This window comes from Ictidomys tridecemlineatus, unplaced genomic scaffold, assembly GCF_052094955.1.
Source record: "Ictidomys tridecemlineatus isolate mIctTri1 unplaced genomic scaffold, mIctTri1.hap1 Scaffold_75, whole genome shotgun sequence".
NCBI classification, from domain to species: Eukaryota; Metazoa; Chordata; class Mammalia; order Rodentia; family Sciuridae; genus Ictidomys; species Ictidomys tridecemlineatus.
The window spans coordinates 421,933-445,665 of record NW_027525461.1 but is presented as its reverse complement, the minus strand read 5'-3'; the positions used below and the strand labels follow the sequence as shown (position 1 = coordinate 445,665).

Genomic DNA, 23,733 nt, shown 5'->3' with positions numbered 1-23,733 from the left:
CAGACCCTGGGAGCAAGCTGCCAAATTCAAGTCGCTGTTCTCCCACTTAACTATCTTTGTGAATTTGGGCAAGAGTTATGCTTTCTATACCTCAATTTCTTTTCCTATATAATAGGATAATAAGAATAAGTTTCTCCTCCAGCTGGTGTGAGAATTAGGTGAGGTAATATATAAGTTCAGAAAATTTCCAGGCATCTAGTAAGAATGTTCAAAGCATTAGCTGCCGCCGCCTCCTTCTTCTTCATCACCACCATCAATGTTGATCCTCCAGTTATCCTTTCCTAAAACAAGGCTAAATTGCAATACCACTGGTGGAAAAAACAAAAGGCAATATCAAAGAGTTTATTTGCAAAGCTGTACAAAACTCCACAGTGTGCAGGGCAGGGTGTAGCAATTCTCTGGGCCCCTGGACAGGCAGACTGCCCTCCTGCTCCTGTTTGCAAGGGAGGAGTGGGAGGGGCTTCTGTTTCCAGCCATGGTACTGGTCCTGGAGAACATGAGTTCTGTTACTGAATGGCTCTTTCTGCCTTCCACTAGCAAACATTTTATTTTCTTGATCACAGTTTGATGCACTGAGAATCCCAAAGCTCCCAGGGTGAAAAGGGCTTCTGCCAGGGTCTGACTATTGAGGTTCCCCCCAAATTCCTATGTTGAAACCTACCCCCCATGCAATAGTGTTAAGAGGTAGGACCTTCAGGAGGTGATGAGCTCATGAGGGCTTTACCCTCATTTTACCGTTTTGCCATATGAGGACTGAGTGGAGAGCAGCTTTGACCAGATGATCTTGGACCTCCCAGACTCTAGAAGTGTGAGCAATAAATCTCTTTTATTTATAAATGACCCAGAATAAGGTATTTTGTTATAGCAACCTAACACATTAAGGCAACTTCTTTCTTACAATGAATCCTGGGGACCATATTAGAATGTTAGTCCATAGTAAGGAAGATTTGGTTTCTTTTCTTATCAATTCATTACACTCAATCCACTTGATTGTCCTGGGAAGAAAGGGAGGGACAGGGCAGGAACAACCCACAGGGAAGGTTTAAAAGAAGGGAAAAGCAAACCTTTCAATTATTCCAAGGGCCAGCATAATTTAACCAACCTCTTCCAGAAGCACCTCAGATACATGGATGGCAAAATTAAGAGGCACCTGCTATCAGATGGGAGGCGGATACATTTCTAGAACTTTCTACCAGTCACTCAAAAAACAAATTCAGGAAGAAAAGCACTGGAGATTTGTAGTAAACGTTTCATTGGTCATGATGATCAAAAGATGATGGTTAACACACACACACACACACACACACACACACACACACACACACACACACACCTCATTCCTCCTGCTGCTAGGCAGAGTGACATGTCTGCCTTGCACTGCTCTGGCTGGGCTTCTTATCCTGTGGGCCCTGCAGCCATGGCTCCTCAGGACTCTGCCCATCATTCACCCTGAACTTCCACTGCCCCTTGTTCACATCTTCCCTCAACAGGGTGCCTGGAGGCTGCTCTTCCAGGCAGAGCCATGAAAATTGGAGGCCTTGGTGGCCTGATTCTGCAGTGGGTAGTGTCGCAATGTCCGTGACTTCTTCTCCTTTCCAAACTCTCCTTCTTTCCCCTCTCCCACCCCATCATTGTTCCCCAGAAACAAACAGGATGGCTTCACTGGTCAATTCTTTACATGTACAAACACCAAAAGCGGAGGAAACGCCCCTAGGCCCCCCCCTCTCCAAACCCAGCGCTGGGAGAGCAGTCGACGGGGGGAGGCTGCTGGAACCGGAGCTGTGGGACTGTACAGCTTTCCTGGAAACTTCTTTGGCCTCTGGGCTTTACCTGGAGGCCTCTTCCTTCAGCTCCTTGTTTTTCCACACCTCTTCCGCATGCTTGTCCTGGGAAGAAAGGGAGGGACAGGGCAGGTCACACAGGCTTCCCCGGGCCTAAAGGAAGGTAGAGGGGTGAGAGAAGGGCAGCACAGGATGGCTATCAGGAACAGCGGAGCAGTGTCGGCCAAGGCGTCCTGGGAGTGGCAGAATGCGGCAGGTGAGTGAGCCCAGGGACAGGTGGGTCCCAGCCTCCCGCAGGGCCCCCAGCCTCTTTCCCCCTTATCTGGCTACTGTGACAGCTGGACTGGCAGCTTGGCTTGACTTATTATAGGGAGCTGCTGGGGTAGCTTGTGTGAGAGGAGCCCCTAGGAGAGCAGGACCACTGCAAGCCCCGCCTACAAGTCACCAGTCTGCGCCATCTGCCTGAGTTCCTGGTCCATTCCCCTTATTGCTTATTGCCCACCCCCCTCCGCCTCCTTCACCTGCTTTCTTATGGTAAGAGATCCTTCATTTGTAGTTCAGCCCAAAGGCAGGCCCCGCCCTCTGCGGCCCGTCAGCTGCATGGCCAGCTACATGGCCAGCTGCATGGCCTCAGCCGACTCCTCAAGGTGGGCCACGTTCTCTGATCACGGCCGGGCCTGGAGGGCGGCTCTGGCACCTCCTGAGCTCTGTGAAGGCAGTGTCCACCTGCAGTGCTGCATCCTGCCTGCCTCATGCTACTGCTCACTGTGAAAACTTCCAGATCCTCTTGTCTTCTAGTTTGTATTTCCCACAATGGCACCTTGCATTTGGCAGGTGCTGGGTAAATGACCCGCCTTCCAGTCCCTGGTATAATCACGTTCAAATGGCAGAATTGACTTGAAGTAGACCCATTGAGGCAACCCAGGCTCCCAAGCTAGACCTTAATCTAGAGCTCTGTCCCTAGAGAGGACCTAGAACTTCCCATGGGTTGGAGGCAGAGAACAGTGTAGATCAAGCAGTAGTTCTCAAACTCCACCATGTGTCAGCATCACCTGGGAACCTCTATGGTCCCCAGAGACCAACCCTAGAAAGCCATGGTAGTAGGTGTGTGGCAGGGTCCAAGTATGTGTAGTTTTAAACTTTGCACCAAATAATTCTGGTGTAGACCACTGGTGACCCAAAGACTGGCCCAGAAGGTTTTCCCACCCCACCTGCTGTCTCCTCCAGTGAATAAAGGTGAGTAGGATCAAGGTCCCAGAGAAAGATGCCCTCTCAAATGTCTGTGCTGGCACCTTGCTGCCTGGAGTCTACCCTACCTCCACAGCTCATGTTCCCCAGTGTGAAGCTTTCTAATTGCTTCTCAGGTGAGCTCCTGGGCCCTGGGTTTCCAGCCCCCCTTTCCTTGTCTCCAAAGGCCCTCTCAGTGATGAAAGCCTAGTGACACAATGGTGGGCTTTTCTTTCTAACAAAGGCAAGCAAAGAGCCACCTGGACGCAGAGCTGAAGCACTGGTTTCTAGTCCCAACTCTGCCCATGTTAGCTATGTCATCCAGCACAAGTCATCTGACTCTCTGACTGGTTTGCTCATCTACATCAAGGATAATGCCTGTTCTGCTTACCACCATGGACTTGTGAGGCAGTAGTATAATGAGACAGAAGTGTTTGCAAATAGTCTTTCAAACTCTCTATCACCAGACCAGCCTCAATTATTTGTTTTGGACATGGCCTCTGAGCCCATGCCCCCTCCTATTGTGACTGTAGATTTTTTTTTTCAAGAGTTTGTCTCGAGTCATCCCTTATTAATTGGGGAAGCCTGAAATCAGACCCAGATTGCTTCCCGCCCACAGGGTACTTGGTAGAGGCCTTGGTGCCCCTCAAAGGATAGCATCAGGGTGAGGGGCTGGCACGTGCTGACCAGAGCCAGGGCCTGCACAACGTACAGATCCCTGGAGAAGAAACCATCTTCTCCAGCTCCCTCCTGCCCATGCTAAGAGGGAGCGAAACAAAAAAGAGAAGCACTTACCTTCCTTCGTTCCTCGGCCACTTCTAGTTTCTTCTGGATTTCTTCCAGTGATGGGTCTTGCCGCCAGTGAAAATAGGCATTGAACTCGGGCATCCCATCAAAGGAAGGTGGCTTCAGGATGACTTTGAAGGACTAGCCCGAGGTGCATTTGTTCAGTTCAATGACTTCCAGTTCAATGACTTCCATGTCCAAGATGATGCACCAGTTCAGGTCCCTTGTGTCTGCTGCATGATGAAAGCGAGGACTGCTTACCTGCTGAAGAATAGCTGGGACCCCTAAAACATGCACATGGACCAGGAGAGCTGGGTCCCTGTGACAAACCAGTGGCCATGGGCCTGGTTCTGTCCTGAGCACTGCTACCTAAGGTCAGAGGGCTGATAGGGCCCAAGGTCCATAGCCACAGTAAGGCCCCAGGCTCCTCAATTAGGGCCCTGGGGACATGTGATGTCTGACACCAGCCACAGCAACAGCAGCTGCCTTGGCTTCTGCCTCTACCACCAGCCTCCTCCGAGGATTAGCTCTTACACCCATTGTCCTTGCTGGTGTCAGACAGTGGTGCATTTTACCCACTGCCCACCCAGGCCCCTCCTCGTCCTGCTACCCACTGACTGTGTGGCCTGTGGACACTGACTGCTCCTACCCTGTTCTCTTCTTTCTGTCCATTCAGCACTGTCTTTCATCTGGCTTTGATCTTTCCTCCTACACGGTTTCCCACACCAGCCTAAACAGAAAAGACAATCCCAGGTCATCCAAACCCACCGTCACCTACTGCCAGGCCAACCACACCCCTTCCTCTCAACAGGAAATAGGAGGTGACCTGTCCCCCACACCCAGCAGGAGAACCTGGACATCCAGTGTCTAGGAACCATCTCTGACACTGGCCCCGAGCAGTACAGCCACCACAGCCCAGGCAGGAAGCCCTCTTCCCACCTCCAGACTCTTGGAGAATCTCCTCCTTTCCTAGGAGACCGCTCAACCCCCCCGTGTCCCCTCTTCCCTTCTGGTTTGTTCCTGAGGGTGGACTCTCTGCCTGGTTCCCCTTGGTGTTGTTTGTTCAAGAAATGAACAAAGGTGAAGCTAAGAGGGAGTGCTCTAGAGAGGGCCTGATTCAGATCCCAGCTGCCATCTAGTGCCCCAGGCTAGACCCCTGCAGCTTGGACCCTGGCACTCTGGGTAGGAGCATGTGCACGGGAAGGAGAGTTTCATAAAATGGGGGCTGGGGACTGCACCCTCATGCACAGGAGGGAGCCTCTACTCCTTTCTTCCTCAACTGAGTCCTCACTGACCTTCATATATGTAAGATGACTTATTCAGAAGGTCAGCCAGGAAGCAGGAGAAGAACAGGGACACCAGTGGGAGCTCCTCCATCTTCTCCTTGTAGGCTGTGGAAACATCAGGCAGGTAAAGTTGGGGACCCTGACTGGCCTCAGAGACCCACATCTACATGAGTTGGCCTGGAGTTTTTAGCTCCAGAAATGCACCCAAGCCACCTGCACCTCTCACATCTGGAACCACCTCCTTAGGATTGTGGCGTGTGATTCAGCCCCTCATCTGTCCCCTTCCAGAGCACCCAGTGGCCCTATCTAGTATTTCTCCACTCCTAGCACCAAATGCCAGGCATCCTCAGGTATAGATTTCAAGCACCACCACCAGCCCCCAGCTTGACTCTGGGACCCAGCTTTCTGTCTCCCCATGCTCACCCTGGATGAGTCACTTCTTTGGCATTGGGATGTAGAAAATCCATGCTCCATTCTACCAGAAACACTGGGTAGTGCCACACAAAGGGTGGAGAAGAAGACAGGACAGGGAGTCATCACTGTCCCTCTGCTCCACACTGGGTGCTAAGTGGGGCTGCTCTTCCTGACCTTCCTAGCACAGTGGCCAAAGCCAGCATGACTGGTGTCCATGAGGCAAGAGTGTATCTCCACCACCACCAATTCCCTCTGTGTTTGGAGGTCATAGTTCAGAGCCGCCCAGGCCACAGTGGTGACCCCTGTCCGTCTCTCCCCACTTCCCTGGAGATAGTAGACATGCTTTTGTGCTTAGCATTCTCAGGCCTTCTCAGCAGCAACCTGCCCAGCACAGAGCCAATTGTGCTCTTTTACAATTGAAAACATAAGTGACTGCAGAAATACTGAATGGGCATTTAAAAAACTTTAAAAGAAAAAATACACCAATGAGCAAAAGGAAGAAAAACTTCAGTTATACTCCCACCCACCACCTGGGGACTGAGATGGTCAGGAGCCACCATGGTGGGACAAAGGCTGGGACAAGAATAAAAGCCCTTCCTCCTCATGGGAGATATCTCCATGCTCTACCCCTGTGCTCTCTTCCCAGGCCTGTGGTTAGACCTGCTAAAAGCACAGAGGCAAAATGTTTGCACAAGAAGAAATTGTTACTGGGGGGAGAGAGGGTGGTCAAAAAACTCTAATTGCACTTATTTTTATTCACTTTCAAAATCATTACTTTGGGGCCAGGTGTACTGGTGCATGTTCAGTAATTCCAGCGACTTCAGAAGCTAGGGCCAGAAAATCACAATTTCAAGGCCACCCTTGGCAAATTTGTGAGACCTTGCCTCAAAATAGAATATTAAAAAGGGGCTAGATATGTAGCAGTGACACAGCACCCTGAGTTCAATCTTCAATACTACACACACAAAAAAAAAAATTAAAAATCACTAATTTGGGAGATGGCACAGCTGGGCAATACATTATTAGTTTCCCACTAGTGTGGTTTTGGGTTATCTGACAGCCAAGTTTAGATGATGATGTTGGCCTGCATTACTTTTCAGAAATTGAAGGCCTGTTTTCATATTATGTGTGTCTCCTTTTCTGCTTAACTTTGGGGTCAGGTTCTACTTGGCCCTGCAAGTAGACATGTCTCTGTGCGTCCATAAATCATTATGTGTAGAGAAATAGCCCATGCTTCCATGCCATGTGGGGACCTACCTGCGAGGGTCATGTTTGCTGGGATCTGGTGGCTGATCTGACTGAAAGTCACAGAAGGCGTCTCTCACCAGCTCAGGACATGGTCAAACTCTGAAACAAACAAAAAAAAAAATAGTTTACCACTGATAGATTATCAGCCTAAGGAGGGTCTCTATACAACTGCAGAGGAACCTTGGGGTACTGCACTTGCCCTCACCCCTAGGTCCTCTTTCCACCAGCACTCACTACCCCAAATACTAACACCCTTCCACTTAACCGGGTCAAGTTCAGGCACTAATGCCAATGTTGCTGTTGGCTTCCTTGTCTCGAGGCCTGAATGTGAACTTGAGTTTCCCAAACCCCTATGAACAAGGGGTGTTCCTCTGTCTCCCTGGGCAGCTCAGTGGCCTTCCCAAGGCAAGGATGCTAGTGAGAGGCCAGTCTCCAGTAGGAATTGCCTAGAGGTATTTTTAAAAATAACCACCCCTCTGAACTTCTGTCTCCACACCCCACGTGTCTCCAGCCAGCTCTGACATGGGGTGAGAGAGAGTTGGACAGAGATGTTAAAACTTTTTCAAGATGGCCTCTCTCTTGCCCGCCCTCCAAGAACCACTGGCCCAGGCCCACTAAAAACAACCCTGGAGCACAAAAAGAGAAGGATCAAGGCCCAATGCCATCACACCTGGTTGATTCATAGACACAAATGGACACATCAGGGCTTTGTGGGAGCCAGAGATGAGCTCCCTACTCAGCATGAGGCCAGGGGAGCCAGGGAGGGACCCCTGTCAGAGCATAAGAGACAGGTCAGAATCTGGCGAAAAGGTCATTCTGCCAGGGAACTGCTCAGGCCAGGGTCAGGGTGAAAAAGCTCAGTGTCCTCAGGGCTCCCTTGAGCTAGTTAGAAGGTAGGAGGAACAGCGAAGGCACTTCCTGGAGCTCACTGAAGACAGGAAGGGCTGGCTCTGGAGAGTGCTTGTCACCCAGGCCACTCCATCTTTGACCACTGGTCACTCTGCCAGTGGAAGGTGGTACGAGCCAGCAGGCTGCCTTCTCATATCCTCACGTGGCTAAGTGACACTGAGGCCAAACTGGAGCCCCTTTCCACCAAGAGCCATGGTGCCTTCCCACTAAGAGCCAGGGTTCGAGCTCGTGTGAGTAGCGGGGCCAGCTCTGGGATAAGAGCTAGACCAGTGAAGTGTGATTGCAGATGTCAACTCTTGGCTAGTCATGTCACATGTCCGAACCTTGCTTTTCTGACCTTCTGCACAGAGATGTACCAATTAGATGAGAAAAGCTTCTGCCCTGCACCAGCACACAGAATGCGTCATGAATGTCAGGGTCCTTTCCTCTGTGTCAGTGTGGTCCTCCCCTCAGCCCTGCTAGGAGTGTCGTCTCCATTCACAAGTGAGGAGAATGAGGCTCAGAGGGTCTGTGTGACTAGAGAGCGCACAGACTTGACCTAGCTCTAGCTGCCCACACAGTCTCCGTCTCCTTTCTCCTCATTGTGCTGGGTCCAGAGGCCCCTGCCAGGCCTCTCCTGAGTCACACAATGGACCTTCTTTCTCTGGTATCAGGCTGTTCCTGATGGTGCCAGCGGGACCCGAGCAGGGAGTAAGGCCTAGTGCCTGGATGTAAAATCCCCAGTCATGAGTCTGCAGCCTGCACAATCTGCTCAGGGCCGGGCTATCTGAAGGCAATGGGCTGAGTGAGGAAGCTCTTGCCAGGAGAGGCAGCGGCCTTGGACCTTAACCTGGGTGATGGATCAGAAACGGAAGAGGAGGCAGAGAAGCCCACCTGAAAAAAGAAGGGGATCTGAGCAGGGGCAAGTACTTGGAGTCAAAGGATGTAGCCCTTGGCCAAAGCCAGAATGAGGATGAGGCTGTGCTCAAGGAGCACTTCACACCCACAGCATCCCAGCTGAGCTTCACTGAGCCAGAGCTAGGCCCACAAGAGAGACATCATCAGCTTCATTTTCAGATGAGGGACCTGGGGCTCAAAAAAGTTAAGATGCTAGACTAAGGTCACAAAGTTCTGAGGTGGCAGAGCCAAGTCAAGCATCCCCATCTTGTGACTTTTAAGTTCCTCCCTAGTGGCCAGGGGAGAAACTAGATTCTCACTACTGCTTCCTCCATGGTCCTAAGAACTCAAGCCATGGCCTAGGGCTATGGATTAATTTTAAAATGTGCCATGTATTTAAGAACATTCTACATGGAAGCTACTGTGCTAGGAGTTTGGGGAACATAGAGAATGTCAGGAGCCAGAGGAGGAAGACCAAGGAGGGAACAGGAGATGTCACAGAGCTGAGCAGCAGTGTGCATGGTCAAGGAATTGGTGATGACCATGGGATCAGAATCTGCATGATAAAATTGGTACTCATAGAATATTTGCAATGTAAACACTCTTTTACTTTAGTTTTCATAACTGTGTTGTGATGTAGCAATACTATCTGCATTTCATGAATGAAGAAACTGAGGGTCAGAGAGGCCAAGTGACATTTTCATTCAGTAGAGTGAGTTGAGTAAGATTCATCCACATCTTAATTTTAATGACTGTGAATGTGGTCTTATTAGGGAAAAAAAAAAGATTTCCTCGGATGTCATTAAAGATTCCAAAATGAGATCATCTCTGATTACCCAAGTGGGCCTTAAGTTCAATGGCAAGTCGCTATGAGTGACACACAAATAAGCCATACAAAAATGGAAGCAGAGATTGGAGTGAAGAAACCTCAAGCCAAGGAATGCCCAGGGTGACCAAAAGCTGGAAGAGGCAGGGAAGGATCTTTTCTGCAACTCTGGAGCAAGCATACCCTGCTGGCACCTTGAGTTTGAAATCCTCACCACTGTTTTATGGTGAGGTACTCCAGCCCTAGGAAACCAGTACCCTCAGTAAATAACAAAACCATGAGCCAAAGTCATGATTCTTCCACCTTATCTCAGCAACCAGCATTTGTACATGGTCTGATTTGTTCCTCAAGAGCATCTGTGTACAAGAATCTCAGGGTACATGGGACCCTTAAAAACCCTCATGCTAAGTGCTACACCATTTCTGTTGCAGCCAAGATCTGAAAGATCTGCTCTGCATGGAATGCTCTGGGGAAGGACCAGAAGATACGGGGGCAGAGGGTAGGCAAGACCTCTGGAGAGATCAGCAGTGCCAAGGAGCACCCAGCCTGAGAGGAGCCTGGTGGCACCCTGGTTAGCCTCTGGCATCAGTGGTCAGTGGAGCCAGGACAGCAGCCTCCTCAGCACTCGGCCTGCTGGTGTGACCTAAGTGTCATCTTGCACAGGTGGTTCAACATTCATGCCATGTCATACCACAGCAAAACACAGCCTAGCGCATGCTCCAATGCACTTTGTATGAACACCACTGGTCAGTCAAGTGACCCCTGTGGGCCTGGGCATGCATCAGCACAGCAGGTAGGAGAGGACTTCAGCTTCAGCTGGCCCAGATGCCAGTGCGACCTTACCCCAGGTGACTAGGGGCCATCATGCCATTTAGGTGAAATGCCTAGAATGGTGAAATGACTTTGCATCTTGACAGTGGAATGAGTGGTGGACTGGGTTTATTCAGAACAGAGGGGACCCACTGGGTTGATGCAGGGTACATTGGGACTGAATGCTAGAATGGGACAGGGAAATCACAGAGGCCTCCACACCAGCGAAGGAGTCTGTACCTTGTATTCAGTTAGAAAGGCTTTGGTGTTCTTTGAATGAGAGGAGAAGGGAAGTGGTGAGGCTTACGGGGACAGCAATAACAACGGCTGCCATTTCTTCAGCATCTACTTTGTACAAGGAAAAGCAAAGGCATATCTCAATTTATTTTTGATAATGAGGAAATGGAAGCTCTGCACAGTTGGGTAAAGGACATCAAGTCACACAGACAGTAAGAAGCAGAGTTGGGATTTGAGTCTGTGTGTGTTCCATCAGGAAACCTTCTCTGTGCGCAGGTTCAAGTACAAGCACAAGGAGATTCAGCAGCAGTGTCAGCTTGGGGAAAAGATTAGGAGGGGAAGGCTGGCAATGTTTTGTACAGGCAGGCTGGGGACCCACCTGGGCTGTCATTTGTGTCCCACCCAGCACTGCTTTCCCAACTACAGACTCATCCATACACTTCCCCCAGCTCAAGCTCCAGTACATAAATTGGTGAGGGATCATCCCACCAAGCAGAGAGTCAGCCACGAGGCCTCAGACACAGAGGGGTAAGTTTTGAATGGGGGAGGGCTTGGCTGCTGGGGAAGCCCTAGAATCAGGAAAGATGTTGATGAGAGGGATCTCATGGTGGATGGTGGGGAGGAGAAGATGCCTAAAGTGAAAATATCAGTACCCGCAATTTCCCTTGAACACCACAATGTCAGAGGTGAGGAAATCACTAAACAGATGCATGATCACAGAACAGGGAACTCTCCCGGAGGAGCTGTCTCAATTCTGGGAAAAAGGAGAGATTTTCTGATGAGCACATGATGAGATACATCAGGCCCGGGTAGGCTAAATGTCCTGCATTGCACACAATTCCACGCAGGAAAAATATCCCATCAGAAATGCTAGTGACTTCCTCCTGGGGACAGAGGTCCTGAGGTCACACAGCAAGTTGCTGGCAGAGAAAGGTCAGGAGCCCAAGCATCTGGACTCCAGCGTTGGCACCTTTCTCCTTCACACTGGCCCCTTCACACCTTCAAACACCAGGCTGGATGAGAGGAACAGCCCACTCTGAGGCCAGCAGAGCAGCATCCAAAGGTGAGCATGCAGACAGGACGCCACAGGGAGCATCAGCAGGACCATGCTCCCCGGCTTTCTACAAGTCGGTTAGTAACAGGAGCAGGCAGGGGAGAGTGCTGAGTGCTCAGGCACTACCTGGTGCCGCCACCCCCCAGCATGCACACTGCCTCCCAGATGCTCTGACTGCCCATGTGGCACAGTGAGTCGCACTGTTCTTGTCACTCTAAGAAATGCCCAAATAGGACTCTCAGGATGTGCCCAGGCCCATGCGGACTATTTTTGAGGGATAAGCAGCTAATGGATGCCCAAATGGTTTGAATAGAGCTCTCCTTGGCAAGGATATTGGAGGCCAAATATAGGAACTCTGTCACAGAATTGGTATGGCAGCTTCACGGTGGGGGAACCATGAAGGCTGAGCCAGGTCCTCCAGCCACAGGCAGAGTGGGAAGGGCTTCTTCCAGCTGTGCACTGGACTGGCCTCTTAGGAGTCCAGGTCAAGTTCTATATTCACCTGGTATTAGCTGCATTAAGTGACCTCAGTGTCACATGTCTTCACATTTGACTGGAATTGTACCATCTTAGAACAGTAACCTAGCTTATTTCATGCTGACCAGGGGCTCTGATGGGCAGCATGTGTCTTATTTGAGTTTAAAATCAAAAGGAGTTAAATTATTTGTTCATGAATGTGGTTTTCAGTCTTTCCACACTATTTATAAATATTGAATTCCATGCCAAGTTCTCTGTTAAGTCCTAGAGTAACCCCAGGAGGGTAATCTTAGGGAGTTCTACAGATGCTCTGCAGGTCTTCAGCAGGGTCCCCTGCAATACTGTGGACCATGTCATCAAGGAAGAAAGGGGGATTAGAGTAAAGACCATTTAGGGATGAGTGAGTCATAGAGGGGGCTGGCAGACAGAATGGTGTGTGATTCACTGGCTTTGGGGACTGGTAGTATCAAAGCTCCTCTTAGGTTTGCTTTTCAGGGCTTCAAGAGGAGACGGCAAATGGTCGAGAGCTTCAGAATGCAGCATAATTGTGCTTCTAGGGATGACCTGCTGCTGACAGCAGAACTTTGGAGTCCTAGTTCTGAGGAGGCTTTCCAGGTTCTAATGGCTATGCCGAGAGGAAGCCATTAGACAACCCCACATAATCCACAGTGATGGGACTTCCCAGGCTATTTTTTAATCTCCTATTCAATATATACAAGAGATTCATCATGGCAGAAGTCAAGTTCAGGGTATGAATTATTATTCAGGACAGGCAGAGAACTGGGTTTGTGAGTCAGGCTCTGGGTGGAGTCCCAGAGTCAGGAGCAGTCTCAGGCACTAGCACCTGAAGCAAGCTCTGTAATTTCACTCCTGACAACGACATGGATGTTTGACAGTGCACCATGGCTAACCAGGAGCTTCCCGGTACATGTGTGCTTATGCACCTTACACAAACTGCTTCAATTGCAAACATACTAGCCCTGAATGTCAGAAAAATCTATTGACAGAGAAAAGAAAATAAGTATTTGCACTCTAGTGAGTTTACACTTTCAGCATTTTCTTGTTTTTTTCCTGTGTCTATTATGTTTGCATTATTGTAATCCATGTGTATACATTTTACCATTCACTCTCCCTGAAACCTATGAAATGAATATGATTGGACCCATTTTCCACATGGTCAGTTTAGCAATTTTGTTTCCCTGAAGTGGGACAAGGAGGAAGGGATAGGCATAATTTGAACCATAATCTTTTTACATCAAATTTCATGCTGCTCCTGACAAAGCTCCATGCTGTTCTCAAACCCAGCCCTGCCCCTACATGGGAGCAAGAAGAGATGCCCATGGCACATGGTTGAAGTTGACTATCTCCAAATTGCTTCCCTATCCTGGGTGACCTCATGCTTTAAATTCTTACCATTAAGCTGTTCTTGGGTTTAGCTATGGCCTCAGACAGTCCCCATTTGATAGCCTACACCTAACCTATCAAGCATAATAAATTGAGTCCTTTTCATATCTGGACAGAAAAAGCAAGAGAACTTGTCAACATCCCCAGAGGGTCAAGTTCTTTGCCCATTCTGCAGTCCCACAGATGAAAGGAGTCAAGGGAATCTCTAGATTTTTATTTCCCATCTCTTCTCAGATGAAGAGACAAAGGGTCTAGGAAATCTAGTGCCTGTCTGAGGCCCAAGGATCAGAGTTCTAATTCCAGCCCAAATTTAACTATACTGAAAGAGACCCCTTATATTTTGCAACATCATTTTTATTTCTTTGTTCTTTCATTCTTCTCCAGAGCTTATTTTTTGCATTACTTTAATTTTAACTTTAAATGGATATCACTTACAACTATAAATACACAAGTTAAGTATAAGTTAAGTATAAAATAGTGTCCACTGATTTTCTTTGCATGAGATAAGAGATTTAACAAAATTTACTTCCTCTCTCTACAAACCTGGTTCTATCAAAATGATCTGGATTTTTCAGTTTTGGATTATCATTACCAATTTCTTTTTTTAATGTTATTCACTCAACAAATTTTTTTTAAAAACCTACTGTATGCACTATGCAGAGTAGTAAGAAAGACTACATGATCACCTTACTCAACATATCCCTAGCCTAAGATACTTGACATTTGCATTCAGCTTTGTTAATACATTTACTATAATTAGATGGCTCTAAACGCTATTGTTCTGGTTGTTCATGACCATTATATGTCCTTTTTGTATTCAAGTTTTTTTTTTTAATTTGATCAGTTTTTACTATCTACAGTACTTCTTGGAATAATTTTCTCCAGAAAGCCCTCATGGTATGCTTCTTGAGACAGCTGTGTCTGAGATGCTGAATGTAAGTGGCAGGCAGCCCTGACCCTGGGTTGACAGTCCCTTGCATGTGGAGGGAGCAGTTAGCTTTGGATGCTGTCTATCCGCTTGTTCTCACATATGCACTCTGCACTTTGCACTTTGCTCCCTTTTCTGTCTGGATTTCAGGCACAGATGCCCGTCCAGGGACCCAGCGACTCCCAGCACACTTCCTGTCCTCCTTCCCCCAGATTCACGTTCTCCAGCTTGTTCTATAAACTCTAGATTTGCCAGTGCCTGTCATAAACCAGGCCAGCCACTGCGGGCTCCCGCCCCTTTTGATCTGTCTTGTTCTTCTGCCTCTCATCTCGGACAGCAGGACCCAAAGCAGGCAGGGCACACAGCTCTAAAAGAAAGGAGCAAAAAGCTTTGGGCTTTGGTGGGGGAGAAACGTAGGTATGTACATGTGAGTGGGGGCAGGTGGGAGAGGAATATGTGTGGGGTGCATGTATCTGTGATCCTCCTACCTTCCTATTGGGACTATAAATGGGAAGGGTGAGTTTTTGGTTGGGGGGGAGGTCCTTGCTCATTCTCAAACAAAAACAGAAAAATCAACCTTTCCCACACTTTTACATTTCTAAATATAGCAAAAGCTAATTCAACAAGCAAACCAGGTAATGCATGATGCATGTTCATTTCTCAAGCTAACAAAGAGTTCGGTCCTCTAATAAGCAATATAAAAAATTGCATTTTTCCTCATTACAAATTCCACCCAAATTTCTATGCCTCTTCCAAAAAAAGTAAATAAATACTCATTTCTTTCCATCCATGACTTCAAACTTTCTAGGAATTCTGTCTCCAAATGAAAGTCCTTGGGTAAGCAGGAAACAATATAAAACTGTAAAAAGGGACATAGAATGCAGGATCTTAAGTGTTCTGGAAAAATTAGTCTTTTCTTTGATTATGATCTTGATAATTTGAAATCCTATATGTAAAATCAAGAAAAAAGGGCTGGGGATGTGGCTCAAGTGGTAGCGCGCTTGCCTGGCATTCGTGTGGCCCGGGTTCGATCCTCAGCACCACATACCAACAAAGATGTTGTGTCCGCCGAGAACTAAAAAATAAATATCAAAAATTCTCTTTCTCTCTCTCTCTCTCCTCTCTCACTCTTTCTTTAAAAAAAATAAAAAAATAAAAAAAAATAAAATCAAGAAAAACAGATCTGAACATTCCTGTTCTTTTTGCGTGTCAATTGAAGGTAGACTCTGACCTCTCTCCTCCTCACCTATCCTGCTTTCTTTGCCCTGTGTCCTTTCCTGTTCCACTATCTTATTATATCCCCATTTGTCAATCTGTGTTGCTATGTTTTAAATACTGTCAATCAACCCTCTTTCCTCCTAGAGAAGGCACGTGGTTTAAACTGCCTGGTCAAAGGAGGGAAAGTGGCCAGTCTCACCTGGCCCTCAGATCCCTTTCATGGAGCCAAGATGGAATCTAGATATGAACCACTCATCCAAGCAAAAATGTGAGGAACACCCCACCAACAGTATAACCCGGAGTCCTACTCACCCATGGAGACACGTTCCAAAATATCCCACAGGTGCCTAAAATCTAGGATATACTGCTTTCTCCTCTACATACATACCTATTATAAGACTTCATTTATAAATAAGTCACAGCAAGAGATAAACAACAATAGCTAGTAATAAAATAGAGTATTTATCATTATATACTGATAAAAGTAATTTGAAACTTGCAAATGGCTTATTTCTGGAATTTCCCACTTAATATTTTTGGGCTTAGTTGCCCGCAAGTAACTGAAAAAGAGATAAACAGAACCATGGATAAGAGGGGACTACTGTATGTCTACTAAACACTGGACTCTGGGGGAACATGCTAGACCAAACCTTTAGAACACAGTATCTCACGAAAGAGACAGTCTCCCAATTAAAATAACACTTGGAATGAACTGTAACTTTCAGGCATTCATTTTGTATCTGCCAATGAGCACATATAGTGTACAATATATAGTGTACTTCCTGAAATAGACACATACTCACAAATACACACATAACTGAAAATACATTACTAAGTAAAATGGCACAGAAAACCTAATTTACCCATTATATTGGCTGTGTTCTAATTTTTTCATTTCTACCTTATCTCATATAATTAAAAGAAATACTGGTTATAATCCACAAAATTCATTTCATAATCTACTAAACAGATCTTAGTGAGGAACACTAAACCTATCTCCAATGCAACACAGAAGTCTCCTCTAATGCCTCTCTGCTGGTGGTCATCCCCCTTCTTCTTGAATGGCTTCAGTGAGGGAAACTCACTTCCCACAAGGAAGCATGCTCTGTGGTGAACCCATCTAGCAGTTAAAGATCCTTGCTCACTCCAAAGCTGCAGGTGTGGCTGGGCAGAGCTGGAGATAAAAAGAGGTCTGGGACAAGCTGGCAGGAGCTAGGCAGCCTCAGAGCTGGCTAGAAGCACTGTTCCTAACAGCAAGGCAGGGGCTCAGTGAGCTACAGGAGAGAACAGGGCTCTGGGAGGCTCTGGTTCACTTCTGTGGAGCCACAGATCAGAACTGCCCCTTCTGCCTTCCTTCCACTCCAGCACTATGATCATTTCCACATCTGATGTATGATCTCATTCCCCCTGGCACCCACCCATGGAAGAGCTCTCCAACCCCTAGAGGGGGCCTCAGCTTCCATGGAGACAGATTCTCCCACATTCCCTTCGATCTTCTCACTCCCCAGGGCTCCAGCAGGCCACTTCCAGCAACCCCCATTAGTGTTCTCTTGTCCCTGGGACACAGGGGCATCCCTGCCTGGGGTATTCAGACAAGGGCACCCTGAACATGTCTGACCTACCCGCCTATGATATCCTGCAGACCTGCCCAGCTTCAGGACAATGAGGCTCCTCCACACCTGATCACATCTTCCTGGGAGAAATAAAACAAAGTCAGCACCACCACATGAGACAGAGCCGGCCACTGGACATCAAAGCTCCAGGTCCCGGGTCCCAGGCATAAGAAAAGGAAAATGCCTAAACTCCTGGAATGGTGGGGGTCTAAGTGAAGAGGGAGGACCAGGGCGTGGCAGGCCTGCGCTCCTGCAGCCTCAGAGTTTTTTTGTTTTTTGCTGCCTTTCCTATCCTCTACTATCCTCCCTCCCCTCTTCTCTCTCTACCCCCTCTACTGTAATTCATTTCTCCCCCTTGTATTATTTTTTCCTTTCCCCTCACTTCCTCTTGTATGTGATTTTGTATAACCCTGAGGGTCTCCTTCCATTTCCATGCAATTTCCCTTCTCTCTCCCTTTCCCTCCCACCTCTCATCCCTGTTTAATCTTCTTCTCATGCTCTTCATCCCTACTCTGTTCTTAGTTACTCTCCTTATATCAAAGAAGACATTTGGCATTTGTTTCTTAGGGATTGGCTAGCTTCACTTAGCATAATCTGCTCTAATGCCATCCATTTCCCTCCAAATTCTATGATTTTGTCATTTTTTAATGTAGAGTAATACTCCATTGTGTATAAATGCCACATTTTTTTTATCCATTCCCGCTGGCCCCACCAGGTAGGATCAGGTTGACCTCATGGTGGGGCGGGGCGAGGCAGAGGGGATGATCTCATTGAATCCTTAGTACCAAGAGGAGAAAGTAAGGTGATGGAGAGACAAAGGAGAAGGATGAAAATGGGAAAGAAAACCATCTCCCAGTAGCACCTCAGGCTGAGACCTATACCTTCAACACATGGGATATTCAAGATCCAAGCTATAGCAATAAGGATTGATGGAAATATGAAGAAACCTGTTCACTATTGGTAGGAATTTCCATTATGGAAAACAGTGTGGAATTCTCTCAAAAAAATTAAAAATAGAAGGACCATATGAACAAGCAATTCTACTTCTGGGTAAATATCCAAAAAAATGAAATCATTATATCAAACATACATTTCTACAATTCCATGTTAACTGCAACATTTTCACAATACCCCAAATATGGAGCCAATGTAAGTACCCATCAAAGAATGAATGGAAGAAGACCCCCCCCAACACATGCACATACACAAAGAGAATGGAATTCTACTCTGAGTAGGAAAAAAAAAGGAAATCCTGTCATTTTCAACCATACAGATATATCTACAGAACACATCCTTATGTCAGGTGAAATAAGCCAGGCACAGAAAGAAAAATGCTTCAGGATTTCACTGACATGTGGAATCTGAAAAATCTAACTTGTAGAAGCACAGGAGTAGAATGGTGGTTGCCAGAGATATGTTTGTTAAAGGGTGAAAATTCAGTTGGACAGGATAAATAAGTTAAAGAGATATATTGTTCAGCCTGTAGTTAATAACATATAGTATACTTGAATACTGCTAACAGAGTACTTCATGTTCTCACAACAAAAAATTCTAAGTATACAAGGTAAAGGATACGTTAATGAGCTTGAATTAATCATACCATAATGTATACAGATATTAAAAAAATATATACTTTTTTTGCCAATTATACTTTAATAAAAAAAAAGTTGCCCCCAGAGGAAAAAAAAAGAAAATGGGAAAGAAAGACCAGGAAAGCTGAAACTGTCAAACACAGGGCAGCTTCAGGCTTGAAATGGGTCTTCAGGTCAGAAGCAGTTCCAGGGGAAACCAGGTTCCAAGCCAACCCTTTCTCCCTCAGCAATAAAACATTTTCATGCAAAAATAACTCACCAAGGACCTCCTTACACACTTCCTCTCTCCTGAGCTCTGGAACAAAAGTGAGGGTCCCACCCTGGCCCCTTGCCCCTCACCAAGCACCATCTCCTGCCTGGCCCTGCTTTCCCCAAGGCTTGACAAAGTTTAAATGACTGAGTGAAACCAAAGGCAACACAAAGGGCCCAGACCCTCCACCTCTCCTCTTGGTGGCTACTATTTTGTTTCTTTCTTTTGTTTGAAAACCTCGGACCCTTTGCATCTCATGTCTTCTTACCTGCAGCCCAGTTTGAAGCAAGCGACCTGCTCTCTCCTCACTCCCTCAATTAGTGGTACCCTCGGCTTCTCTCAACATCAGCACCACTGCTCCTCTCTCACCATGACATCACCTCCGAGCTCTCTGATTGGCCAGCAGTAGGTTTCATGGCAATTGGACAGTCTCCTCTGGTGGAATGGAGATTGCCTGATCAAGTAACTCTTAGCAGGCCAGGGAGTGGGAGATGATGTCAGACAAAGGGCTGCTTTCCCCACTGCCCATGGAGCCGGGGAGGCAGAGAGTGATGGTGGCGAGAGGGAAGGGAGAGAGTGGTAGGGGGAAGGTGGGGGTGAGGCACAGCCTGCACATTGGGGGAACCATGAATGATTTTTGAGAATCTTTAGCTCCTTCAAATCTGAGGGTGAGAGAATATGGAATCTAGAGAAGCAAGAAGATAGAACAGATGAACCCTAAAAATAGCTTCCCAAAATGCTTGATGCCTGTTTCCAGCTCTGTCAGAAGGCTGGTGGGTTAGGACAGTGACTCACAAGGTGGGAAGGGGCTGCAGGAAGCCCAGGCCTGGAGCTGGCAAGGGCTTCATGCAGGGGTCCCAGGAGAGCAGGGCATCCCCCTGGCAGCCCTCAGGAGGTGTCAGCCACATCTGTGTTGTGGCATTTCCTAAGGACCAGTGAGTCCTCACAGCCCACATGACCAGCCTGGGTCTACCAGAGGGAGCCACAGGTAGAAACCCAGACTAATTTTTACCCTGGAGGTTCCTAAATGTGGTGGGATCCTGGGGGGGAGAGGATAGGTCATCTATAGTGCCTTCTGTGCCCTCATGGAACACAGGAGGGAGCCCCTGATGCAGGAGGCTTAGCTTCTCACTATCAGCCTGTAGACAGGAGAGGGCAGGTGCAGCAGGAGGATTGAAGTGCCCTGCAGAGCAGGACTCCTCCTGGGGGCACCTCCATGTGACCATCCTCACTGTCTACTACCCAACCTTCCTCACTCAGTTTTCTTGGGAAGGACTCACTTTTAATGGTGGCAAAACATTCAAAATGTAAGTTTTCCCCTTTTTCCAGTGTGGGGAATCAAACCCAGGGCCTTGCACATGCTAGGCAAGCCCTGTACCACTGAGCCACATCCCAGCCCACTGACATTATTAAGTATCTCATTCAGTGGCACTCTATACAATCAGTGTTGTGTGACTGTCACCAACCATCTCCTGAAGTTTTTCATCTCGCCAACATTCATCTGTAACCATTAAAGCCATCCTTTTCTCCCTAACCTCTAATCAACTTTCTAACTCTATTAATTTGTCTGATTCTAAGTATATCATATAAGCGACATCATGTAGTATTTGTCCTTTTGTTTTGGGATTCTTGCACATGACTTGATGACTTTGAGGATCATCCCTGTGCAGTATGTTTCAGAATGACATCACCTCCCATCAATGTCATCATCCTCACCCTCGACCACCACACCTCTGGTCACTGAGACTGCACATAATGATTAAAGGTTACCTTGAACTCAGCCCATGCTTTGAAATCCTTTTATTAACTACAACAGCATTGTCAAGGATCTGAAGGTGGCCTGCTGAATGTAGAGGATGAGTGGAATGTTTGCTCTGCAGAGACCCCGGCCTGCTTCCCGCAGCTGGGGCCCAGGCCCTGGAGGTTCTGCAGGGGGGGTCACATGGACATATATCTCCCAAGATGACTCCTCATCAGGACTCAAGGATGCTTGTCAGGGTGCCTGGGGGTGTCAGAATGACCAACAGCCCTACCTGACTTTGGGGTTTGCAGCTTATGCAGCTGTCCTCTCCTGAACTCCCCCCACAGGGCTGCAGGGACAGCAGGAGAGACATCATTCTGCTCCACGTCCAGTAAGTGCCTTTGTACAACACACTCTCCATGAGTGTCCCAGGCCACCACCCAGGAGCCTCAGGCCAAGATGGCCCATGTCAGAGGGAACTGAACTGCCTGCGGATAGCAGAAGCATTTCCTTCAGTGCGTGGAGGCAATAGAGGCTGCACTGCATGCCAAGCTAGGATCTGGATTCCAAGCAAACCTCAAATGTACGAATGCCCTGGCTGTCAGGATCCCTCCCTCCTTCTCCACCCGCCTTCTCTCCCGGCCCTAAGGAGCTGAACTCCACAGATCTGCTGGCTCTGAAAAGTGAGGGAGGGGGAGTGGAGACAGGGAGTTGCCATGGTGATGGCACCCAATAAGGGATCCTCTGCTGCCAGGGGAGGGAAGCACCTGGTGGAGTCCCCCATGTTCACTGGGAAGGAGGGTGGGGTGGGGACAGTGGGGAGCAGGACATCACTACCTGAGAGCAGAGACCAAAGGGGAAAGAGGAGAAGTGGGGAGGGCTGCTCCATTTCTATCTAGCTTCTGTTTGAGTGCTAGGTTGTTGTGGGCAACACACACACACACACACACACACACACACACACAATCTGTACAGGGAGCATCTACCCCATTTATAACAAATAGACACTCTGCAAACAACCTCACCTGTTCAGTGGTGAGGCCTCAATTTGAATGTTGGGGAAGAGAAGGGAAAATAATATTGGAAAGAGGGAGTGAGGGTTGGGCAGAGCTACTGCCTGGACATCTTCCCAGTGGGAGAGTCCTGGGGCTTCCTGGGGTGAGGCAAAGCCACCTGCAGCAGTGATGGATAGAAAAGAGCACAGTTAGTAGGAAACGGGACAGGCATCGAGTCCAAAGGAGAAGGGGTGGGGAGAGACCAAAGGAATCAGCGAGGTCAAAGCTAGGAAGCTTGGAAGGGTGGTACTGAGACCAGGGAGAAGACGAAAGAGAGGCTGGGCAGGGGCTGAGCTCATCACAGCTTGGTGCTCAAAGTTCCCAGGAGTCTTGCTAAAGAAGACAAGACCAGAGACTGTCTCTGCACCTGCCGAGTCAGTGTTGGGTGGGGCGGGTATGTGTTTAATGGTCAGTGTTGGGTAGGGTGGGTGGGTGGGGTTTGGTTCCCTAGGTGCTGCCTCTGGACCTCAGTCAAGGTGTGTGGCCCCCCATGCCATGCAGATACATACCCCTGCCTCTGTGCAGACTCTCACAGCTCCTCACAGCTCAGGCTGCACTGTGGCAACAGCATTCAGACCCTGAATCTCCACACACTGCCAGGCTGCACCGTGGGGACCCGATTCATTTATCTCTAAGAATCCAAGGGCAGCCGCTGCTCAATGACCTGATCACCCTGTAATCACACACTTGCAGCCACTGGGGCACAAGGAGCACCTCTGTCCCCAAAGGGACCCCTGCCTTTGACCCAGGTAGTTCTACTGAAGACCAATTGGATAGTCTCCCTGGGGACGTTCACAGAGCCTCTGACCTCTTCCTAAACCTCAGAAAATGGGGTGTTTGCCTCACTTCAGAAGCCGTGATCAACACATGTGTGTCCATATTACTTGCACCAATGTGATTTGTATAAACATATAATATAAATGGGTGTTTATTTTCTGCCTTTACTTTAGGAGGAGACAAAGGTTTGGGAGATTTATGTGGAATTAGTTGAACTGACAATTGTCAGGAATTCACTTAACACTAATGAAAAACATGCATGTATGACATCACTTTTTAAAATGTGAATGCTTATTTTACTGACTCAGAGCAGTAGCTTGCATTTCTCTCAGTAAATTGAGACACAAATAAATGCAGTCAATTAGAATTTAAGCAACGTGTATTGTCTGTGCTGTTTGTTTATGCCAACGATTAGATTTGTAAACTAAATTGTATTGGCAGTTAATGTTTATAACAAAATATACTCTGCTTAAAAAAACAAAACATTTATCAAGTAAGCTAAGACCTGGATGTCACTAGAGAACAGTGTCTGGCACAAGTACAGCCATTATCGTGATTGTCATTAAGTGCAACACAGACAATCCATAAGTCTCAGTTGTGCAAGTAGCAGAGGCCCATTTCAAACTTGTTTTCTTAAGAAAAGTTTATATTAAAATTTAACAGTAAAACATTTAAAAATACACAATCCTATTAGAAAATGGACAGTGGATATGAAGAGATGTTTTATCAATGAGAATATACAGATAGCATATACACACATGAGAAGGTATTCAACAATACTAGCCATAAGGGAAATACAAGTGTAAGTCTCTGTGAGCAATCACGACACACTTATTTAAAAAGTAAAATACAAGTAGTTGCAACTCCAAATGCTACTGAGCATGCAGAGAAACTAGATTAGTGAGATGTTGCTGGAAGGAATGGAAAATGGTACTCCAGAAAACAGTTTGGCAGTTTCTTAAAAGATTTAACACACACTTACCAGATGTGTTTGTCAGCTTTTCATTGCAGTGACAAAATACCTGAGATAACTTAAAAGAATGAAAGGTTTACTTTGGCTCATGGTTTCAAAAGGTTCCATCCATGGTTGGCTGGCCTCATTGTCTCTGGGCATATGGTGAAGTGGATCATCATGGTGCAGGGTGGAGCAGAGCTGCTTACCTCCCCACAGCAGCTGGGAAACAGACAGAGTGGGGGTGAGCGGTAAGGTCCAGGGACAAAATA

At 47.5% G+C, this 23,733-nt stretch overlaps 1 protein-coding gene across 4 annotated transcripts in view; it reads right to left on the bottom strand.

Moving 5' to 3' along the window:
- Nucleotides 1-326: 326 nt before the first annotated feature.
- LOC120891455 (uncharacterized) overlaps nt 327-23,733 on the bottom strand; it is a 43,611-nt gene continuing 20,204 nt past the window's right edge. For 3 of the 4 annotated variants that reach the window (XM_078037334.1, XM_078037335.1, XM_078037333.1), the window contains 3 exons: nt 23,563-23,683; nt 17,104-17,174; nt 6,850-8,668 (listed from right to left, as the gene is read on the bottom strand). In XM_078037334.1, coding sequence (XP_077893460.1) covers nt 8,567-8,668; nt 17,104-17,174; nt 23,563-23,683 — 294 coding nt within the window. In that variant the 3' untranslated portion in view covers nt 6,850-8,566. The other variant, XR_013433949.1, reaches the window with a different exon arrangement.